This window comes from Morone saxatilis, unplaced genomic scaffold (assembly GCF_004916995.1).
Source record: "Morone saxatilis isolate NCDOM2014 unplaced genomic scaffold, NCSU_SB_2.0 Contig24, whole genome shotgun sequence".
In the NCBI taxonomy this organism is placed as follows: Eukaryota; Metazoa; Chordata; class Actinopteri; family Moronidae; genus Morone; species Morone saxatilis.
The window spans coordinates 16,127,771-16,137,091 of record NW_023339807.1 but is presented as its reverse complement, the minus strand read 5'-3'; the positions used below and the strand labels follow the sequence as shown (position 1 = coordinate 16,137,091).

Genomic DNA, 9,321 nt, shown 5'->3' with positions numbered 1-9,321 from the left:
GGCCAAAATTATTACGTTATTGGCTGTTATTACATTATCGGTTGCTACAGGGGGTCAGTGAAAGTATTTGACCACAACATATACATCATGTTCAGACACTTCTGGGAAACTCTAAATACATTAAGATGGAATTATACACAAAGAGGCAGACAGGGTAAGAGTCCCAGAGCCAGGGCGCGAACTTTAACTCCTCACCTTATTCACTCCTTGTTAATCTGTGTGTGCGTGTCACATAAACTGAAAGCACAATCAGGCTGGTTTAGTTCAAGTTCAAGTGTACTTTTGTCTAACTGCTCTGATTGTTTGACAAGCAGTCTTAACTCAAGGTCTTCCTACTGACTTTTATTCTACTGGCAGAATCAGTTTAAGAACAAATAAAACACTGATAGATAGTTTAAGATGAGAAAAACAGAGAAAAGTAACTCTAAGATATTAAAATTACTACATTATTCCTGTATTAAGCACTTATCTTTGAGGGTTTTAATCAGATACCCAGAGGCCTCCTACAGCGGTGGTGCCCATATATATATACATTCCAAGGGGTTTGAACCTGTTATCTAATGTCAGTAAGATAAGATGTTTTTTTATTAAGCATAAGTGTCTGATCCTGTAATCAACATGCTGGCTCCATTGTTTGTGTGCTGTGTGATTTTCTTTGACCTGAAAGGAGCCATCTGCTGTCCCACTGCCGCTTCTGTGGCTGTCAGTCAGACTGGAGGAGACGAGGAATTAATCAAGCCAATTACTCCCGTGAGGAGATCTAGGTGAGCTCTGTGACGTTGCATTAGAGGAGCTGAGCCAATGATGCCCTGATAGAGAGGGTAACTGTAAATCAGAGGTAAATATTAAAAACAAAAAGTTGATGCTGGTTGTCACAGTAGGGTAACATCATCAATGATCAATCTCTACAATCTGTACAATAAGAATAAAGATGGTGGGGCAGTGAGCGGGTGCCAAAAAGTCAAGAGTCTGACAGGAAAAGAGGTGTGGTCTTCCAAGAAAAACACAACAAAGCTGAAGGAGGGAGGAGAGGAGGAGAGAAAAGAGAGGTAGAGACAATGAAGGAGGGATAGAAAGCGTTGAGCAGTAAATCTCTCTCAATCTCATCAGTGTGCGAGGTCGACTTACTCACTACAACAAGTTCACAGCTGCACTCACAGGGACTCCGAGGTAAGGCGCTTTTTCAAATGTTCATTTAACTAGAACTGTGTGTTAATGTTGTTCTTATTTTAATTCATTAGTTTAAATGATTTCAGTGAGATGTAACGAAGAGGCCACTTAAGAACTACAGTGGGGTTCATTATTTATACGTTTAGAGGCAAATAAAACCACACCACACAGGGCAGAAAAAACAATCTTGTTAAAAATATTATTATACTAGAATATCATTAAAATATGCCATGAAATAACTTTGTATTTAAAACAGTGTAACCTGCTCAGTTTGCATAATGAATCTAGTAACAGGTGTTTTGGGATTGTTGATGTCTCTTACTGAAAGCATTTTATTATTATTATTTTATTATTCTTTCTGCAGTAACTCAGGCAGTTGAGACATCCCCAGTGATGTGGTTGTCTGTCACATCTGACTGAATTTCATTAAAAGACAAAGTAAGAGGGATGATGAATGTAAATGTACATTAATTTGGCTCTATTCACCCCAATACTGATGGAAAATAGAGTTAGATTTATAGATAATTTATGTGGTGGTTTCTTCTTCTAACAAAAATGAAGGGATCTTAAATAATTTAACATTAGAATTAATTCAAACATATTTTGTTCGATGGATATTTAAGGTAAATGCTTCAGAAGGGTTCATTTCCAAAGAAACATTTTTATTTATTTTCCTAACTAAAGTTTGTTTGTTTTTTGCTTTTATTTCTGGGTTAATCTATTAACTGTTGATTGGTTATTTTGATATCTCAAATTCTTTTCAGAATAATTCAAGAGAATATCAAACTGCTGTTGGTTTATTCATTTTAATATCTTCATTTAAATATCTCATATTTGAAGCTGGCCATGACAATATAGTATGGGTGGACGTGATAACAGTGTCACTATGTTTCTTAAGAGAAAAACAAATATTAAAAAAAACACCTGCTTTCACCCAAAATGGACAATGTGACAACTAATGTACTAAAAAATTTAAATGTTTCCTCTGATAATTAATTCTGCATCTTGAATTATTCTTAATGTAGGGGTATATTGTACACGCACCAACTACACTATTTATTTAATATATAAAAGCACATACAAAAGATAATATACTGCATAATAAAGCAGCAATGAACTGATAATCTATATGGATTGTAAATGACCAAATGTCTGCTGTTTTGGCGTCACACAGGTTTTAGTAAATAGGCATTAAAACACAAAACATAACAAAGACTAGCAAGTGTGAACTCAATGTAACTAATGTGATTTACAAGGAAAAAGACTTCTCTTAAACTTTGTGTCTCAAACTCTGGGAGAACCAACCACTTGCCAGAGAAAATGATGTTGACATTGATTCTGTAATGCACCAGATTATTATAGTTTAAAACGCCATCCGTTATCCAAAAAATCTGTTTGTTTCCAAATAGAGGGCGCTTTATTTTGTCAGAGTCAACTGTATTTTAATCACAGGTCTAACTGCAGTTGTCAGTTTTTAATTTGGCTCTAATCGCACTACTTAAATATCTACCTTGACCATATGGTGCAGGGATGGTGCACAACCCCAGTGTTCACCATGGATTACCGCACACACGCACACACACACACACACATACACACACACACTGAGGAAGCCCACTTATCTCTGGCTAAGGTAGCACAACAACTGCTTGTAATTAGGTTAATTGAGTGACCTGTGGGTGGTAATAAACTTAGGGCTAAACTGTGGAGATTGGGTGTGACACGGTTCTGTACCTCGACCATCTGTCTCTCCTCTAAGCCCCGTAAATCACAGCAGGAACTGCAGACACAGAACAGGTTTCAGTTCAGAGGTTGTTTCCCCTTTATAATGATAAGAACATTATTACAAAGAGGATTCTCAATTTAAAAAACAAGGAATTATTGTTCTCCAGTTCCTGCAGCTCAGTAAATAATTAATAGCTTCTAAGGAGATTTCTATGAAGCAGACATGATCTTTGTCATATGTCAGACTATATATGTAAGTGTTTCTTCACTCTGTTTCATTATTGATAAAATACAGTGAATCATGTATGAACCATCAACACAAACACACACACACACTGTAGAGGCTGGTCGCTGCGAGCAACAGGTGGTCAGCGAGGTTTAGCCGCCACATCACGTGCATGCCATTTCCAAATGCCGACCCCGTATAATGAGAGTTATGTTACAGCGCTCAGTGAGGTCAACAAGCCTTTATGATATAGACACAGGGAATATAATATGGACAACACTCAGTGTAATGTTTAGTGATCATTTCAGGATCCAGAGTATATTTCCATGTCTTAAATATGTAATTTTAACTTATTATTAGTCCCCTATACAGTTTTTATCATCATCCTTGAGGTCAAAGACTTAAATAATCACCAAATTCAACTCATTTATTTGTTTATTTAAATAAACAATTAAATGGGTTTTAAAAAATAATTGGGTTAAGTGGTTTGTTGCTCCACAATGTAGCCTTCATTTCCTTCCAGGAAGTCAAAACAACCAAAGTAACTCACACTAAAGGTTCCAATAAAAGTGTCATCGGCTGGTTCGGTCAGGATGTCACACCTCTGATTTGGACTAATCCTTGTCTGGACAGGCGCTGGCACATGCCTGTGCCATGTAAGGTTACTGGTCAGACAGACCAGACCGGGGACGTCACGCTGAGGCGTTCATCCCCCATCACCTCCTGCTGAGATCTGAAGACCTTCATATTTGTCAGCCAGGTCTAAAAGTGTCTCTTCTCACTGTCCCTATTGTTCAACAGACCTGACACAAACTACAATGTGTATACAAATAATGGGAACTGGAATAAAATATATGATAGACCTGAAAATATAATGCAATGCAGAACAACACAACCACCACAAACTACAGCCTTATAGTCTGACAGCATCTAAACAAAAAGATGAACTGCCTTGTTGTACAGGTGTTTATATTATTGTGTCCACCCTCTGTGGATGCTGCTATCAGCCCTTTATCTAAAATCTGATGTTTTGTTTTACAGGTTTATTCTATTCCTGAGTGACGGAGAGACAGAGAGAGAGAAGGCGACATCCAGAGTAAAATAAATTCCTTTGTGTGACAAAGAAAACATTTGAACACAAAACTGATTTCCATTTGTTCCTCACAAAAAAGTGGATACTCATGGGAATCTTTGTTATAGTGCTCCCTGATGTCTCCTTCACAACAACAAAGAAGTCAACACAACCTTTACTTCAACTGGCATCACACATTTTGAAGTGAAGCCAAGCTCCTTAGTCTTACTGGCTGAACTGTGGATGGAGATCATGAGGAACTCTCAGTCTCTACACCTGTTCCTTGTTCCCATTTTGTTTTCTTTACTTTCACTCTTCTGCCCTGCATCTGCCAGTTCAGGGTCTGAGTATGACTACGGAGCCCACCCACGTTTTGTTTGCACCCCTATTCCCATGGATGCAGACCCTGCCTGCTTCCCTGCAGCGGGTCCAAACGCAGGGGCAGCAGGGCCCAGCGGACCAGGCCATCAAAGTGCACCTCCTGCTGGCTGGTGGGGGGCGAGTGAAGAAGCCAAAGCCACCATCCTCCACCTCAGGGAGAGCCTTGTACAGCAGAAAGAGACCATCCTGGACCAGAGGGAGACCATTAGAGAGCTGACGGCCAAGCTCACCCTGTGCGAGGGCCTCGGACGGGGCGCGGCGCCTCACGACGAGCACCACAGCACGGCCTCGCACTCCCATCACACAGGGGTGGCCAGTCATCACACGTACACTGACAACGAGCACTATAGCAACCAGCAGGGTCACCATGGAAACGGCAACCTCATACCGGACTCACCTCACTACCCCTCTGCGGGGGGGCAACGATCTGATGGAGGACACAGCAGCCATGGGAAGGATAAACATGTGACACCAGGGGACATCACATCATCACCGGAGCAGATGGAGAGGATGCTGGTAGCGCTGAAGGACAGGCTGGACAACCTGCAGGTGAGCAGCACGAAGAGGGGGAAACTTTTAAAACTTTGTACTTGGAAGTAAAGATTAAAATTTAAAGAAAAGAGGAAGAAAACATAAAAAAATGAGATAAAAGTAAATATGATACAGTGGAGGGATAAAAAACTGAGAGCTGAAGGGAGCTTGTGATGCCCATATATGGCTTTTCCTTGTTTGGACACTTTAGTGCTGCCATCACCGGATTGTTTGTTGAATAATCAAGTCCCAGGGCAGTGTGACCACTAAGTACTTTAGACAAAGGAACAATGTATTACTTAATCGCATTAACCCACTCACTACATTAGAGAGAGTCACTCTGATGTCCCTCAGTGGACACCTCCGAGCAACAACAGGCTCAGAGGTGGACGCCACTGATAAGACACTCTTGCGTAAGGTTACAGTGGACCAACTGGGCACCTTCAAGTTTTGGTGGATGTCTTGATTTCTGTTTAGTCACTCACTCTTTTTACTATCTTGGTACATTTATCTGTCCTCCTCTGCTGTCTCTCCTCCTTGGATCATGATCACAGACAGATGTCAGGAGCTGTGGCGTGTGTAGGGGGGGTTTGGGACCATGGCATGGGTCTAACATCGGCAGTAATTATCGTGATCTCCCTTGACAGACTGATAATCAGGCCACGCACCGGGACAAAGCCTGGATTACCTGAGAGGAAGAAGAGCAGAGGCAGATACAGGAAGACATATAGACTAACAACATACTATATTAAAACTGAATTTGACTTTGGGAGATTATTAGTGGATGTAAGAGGTGCAGAAGACACACAAGAGCTCTCTGATGCTTGAAAGTGCCTCAGATTAGATCAGCAGATGCTCACATAAATCCTTGAGGCCAGTTTGTGCCAAAGAACCACTGATGTCTTTATCCTCTCTTTTGTAAAAAGTGACAGGAAACACTCGTTATCAAGACCTCACCTGTGTGTTTTTCCCCTCCCTTTAGCAGAAGAGGAACACATCCATCACCTACTCCAGCTCCCTGAAGGAGCTACTTCAGAGGAAGATCAGCGCTCTGGAGCAGCAGCTGCACCATCGCACCTCCGCCCTCAGCAGCCCGGACCATCACGACGACGACAGCAGCCACAGGGACAGCGGAGACCACCATGATGATGATGAGGATGATTATGATGATGATCACCACGACGACGGACACCACAATGACCACAAGGGTGACCACAACGATGGCGGTCACAGTGACGGTGGGAACCACCCCGACCATGACGACGACAGCAACAATGACCATCATGACGCAGATGGCGACAATGGCGACAATGACGACCACGATGACAGCCACCATGTTGATGATGATGATGAGGATGATGATGATGATGATGATGAGGGTGACCACCACAGTCATGAAGCAGACAGTCACAGTTACCTTCCACACACAGGATACAGAGCACCGGGGCCACATGTTGGTTTCCACTCAAACAAACTGGAAACGATACTCAACCAGCTGCACCTCGCAGGTACCCGACAGAAACTTTATAACATGAGTTTATATCAGAGTTATGTCCAGTTAATGAAGCAGTGTTTGGTATAAGTGTACGTGGGGAATTCTGTAACTGCGTGCTTTCCTAAAGAGAAAGGAAGAACTTGCAGTAAGTTTACCTCCATTTTTAGTACAAGAATCTATTTTTGTAATATAAATATTTATAATCTAATTGAATGGTCTATTTTTAAGATTATCTTCTAACATTGATAAAAGGGCCACAGAAACTGCTGTTAACAAAACAATCTGACGACCAAATCAGCTACTAAATGGACGTTTGAGAACTTTGATTGATTTGTAAACAGCCAAGGGCAAAAATAAACTTTGAATTTAAATATATTTTAAAACCAACATGTATGTGATGTTCTTAAATTACTCAAACATCAACTCATTCTGCTGAGGAAGCTCAGGATACGTTAGAAAGCTCCAGAACAGAACAAACTAAATAGACCTTAAAGGGAAATTTTTACCACTTTTTATGTGGATTTCCAGTCAGTGTTGATGATAAAGCTAGTCATGTTCCTCAGTGTGGCAGTGCCTACGCGTACCAGGATGCACTGCACACGAGCTACTTAGCTGCTGGGTGCTAATCAAAGTTACACGTTGCCAATCAAATGAATTCCTGCAGTTTGACCATTTCTTTTTAAACTTCAAGCCTCGAGCTGAAAAAGCCTGTAGTTCTTCCTTGACACAAACTACATCGCTGTACATCAAATGACACTGCTGGTGCAAGAAGAACAGATTTTGCAGCTATTTCTAATATATCTTAATGTAGCACATATTGACTAAATATATCATCAGCAGTGATTGAACCACATAAAATGTGGTATATTTCCCTTTAATGACATACCTTTAGGTTTTATCAACGTATGTTGTTATTTTTCTTCCAAAACAGGATCCAGTGGGAAGAAGAGTCCTGACGCCTTCCAGATCAGCTTCCCCATGAGAACCAACTACATGTACGGGCGTGTGAAGAAGACACTGCTACAGGAGATCTTCGCTCTGACTCTGTGTCTTTGGATCAAGGCGGGCGTGGGTCCCGGCCTGGGGACACCTTTTTCATACTCGGCACCCGGACAGGCCAATGAACTGGTGCTCATTGAGTGGGGGAACAACCCCATGGAACTGCTGATCGATGACAAGGTGAGGGAGAGTAACAGTGTGAAATACCCCGAAAACTCATTTCCCCAATCAGCTTCTTACTGTGAGTGACAGGATCCTACATAAACACACGTTTCTTTTTCCAGTTTTTGATTATTTCATACATATTTTTCCCTCTGTGCTCTTTTCAATAGTTAGAAAAAAGTTGATCAGGATTTAAAAACAGTTAAATCTTTGGTTGTTTGGTTACTAATCAAATCTGATCAATTCAGACCCACACAGTCCTCACAAAGCAGATTGGCTGAGTTTATTAATGTTGAACCCTTTAAAAATATATCTTTAAATATTATTTATCCAATTTGATTGTTACTTAATCATGAATATTTAATGTTAGAGGATTACTTTCAAATTTCAAAAAAGCCAAGTTGTCAGGGGGCACACGTGGTCGTCTGTACCTGCTCGTAACTTTACAGGAGGATGCAGTGGTGGGACAGCAGGGACTGCTGAGCTCCCTCTTAATGTGACCTTTAACGAGTCACTTAACATTTATTTTGTATGTTTTTAGAGGTTCATTGTGACTTAAACCTTTTAGTTAAATGGGAAGCAGATCTCACAGAGACATTTGCCCTGTTTAATAAAAGCTGCAACAACAGGATGTATTTATATTAGTGTCTCACCATCTTCACTATGTGACCCCCAGGCTGTGCCGCTCCCCCTGTCTCTGGGTGATGGGAAGTGGCACCACGTGTGTGTGACTTGGTCAACACGGGATGGACAGTGGGAGGCCTACCAGGACGGAGTGCAGAAGGGGTCCGGGATCAATCTTTCCCCCTGGCACCCTATCAAACCTGGAGGGGTCTTCATCCTGGGACAGGAACAGGTAAAGACAAAGAGATTTGTTCTCTGTGAAGATAAACTTTGCAGTCTAAGAAGATACCAATGTGTGAGTTCAATGGGAAGGAGCCATTAAATGCAGAAGAGGGGGAGAGTTGCTAGACAAATACCTGTTGTTAAATCCTTTTTTGGTTCTTAGTGGCATTAAGTTCTTGTATCTGAGCACCTATTTCACATATTAAATCGTTTGGGAAGCCTTTATCCAGTGTTTTCCCCTCGTCGACACTGACTGTTCTTTGTTCCCTCTTCTTCAGGACACTCTGGGAGGCCGTTTTGATGCCACTCAGTCATTTGTGGGTGAGATGTCGGAACTGCACATGTGGTCACATGTCCTGACTGCCAGTGACATCTACAGCCTGGCCTCCTGCGGCAGCCACCTCAGAGGGGACGTCATCGCTTGGTCCGAGGCAGAGGTGGAGCTTCATGGAGGCGTCTCCAAATACCCCTTCGACCCCTGTCACTGAAAGGAACACCAGTGAAGAACTTGGGAGATATCCTGGAAACGTACAGAGAACATTTATCACTTATTAAAAAAGGTGAAAGAAGGAAACAAAAGTCTCGTCGACTTTCAGGATGATCACTCAGTGGCACCAACTCCTCCAAACTCAGCATCAATGCCTTCCTTTAAACTTAATCAGTGACTTTTTTCTTAAAGAAGAAAAACAAAAACAATAACAAAAAAGGTCCAAT

At 41.6% G+C, this 9,321-nt stretch overlaps 1 protein-coding gene across 1 annotated transcript; it reads left to right on the top strand.

Moving 5' to 3' along the window:
- Window positions 1-4,436: 4,436 nt before the first annotated feature.
- On the top strand, window positions 4,437-9,117 carry LOC118336226 (neuronal pentraxin-1). Its single transcript, XM_035672829.1, has 5 exons — window positions 4,437-5,123; window positions 6,091-6,613; window positions 7,532-7,779; window positions 8,438-8,617; window positions 8,886-9,117. The coding sequence occupies exons 1-5, from the start codon at window positions 4,437-4,439 to the stop codon at window positions 9,093-9,095; spliced, it is 1,848 nt and encodes a 615-aa protein (XP_035528722.1). The 3' UTR covers window positions 9,096-9,117.
- Window positions 9,118-9,321: the final 204 nt, after the last annotated feature.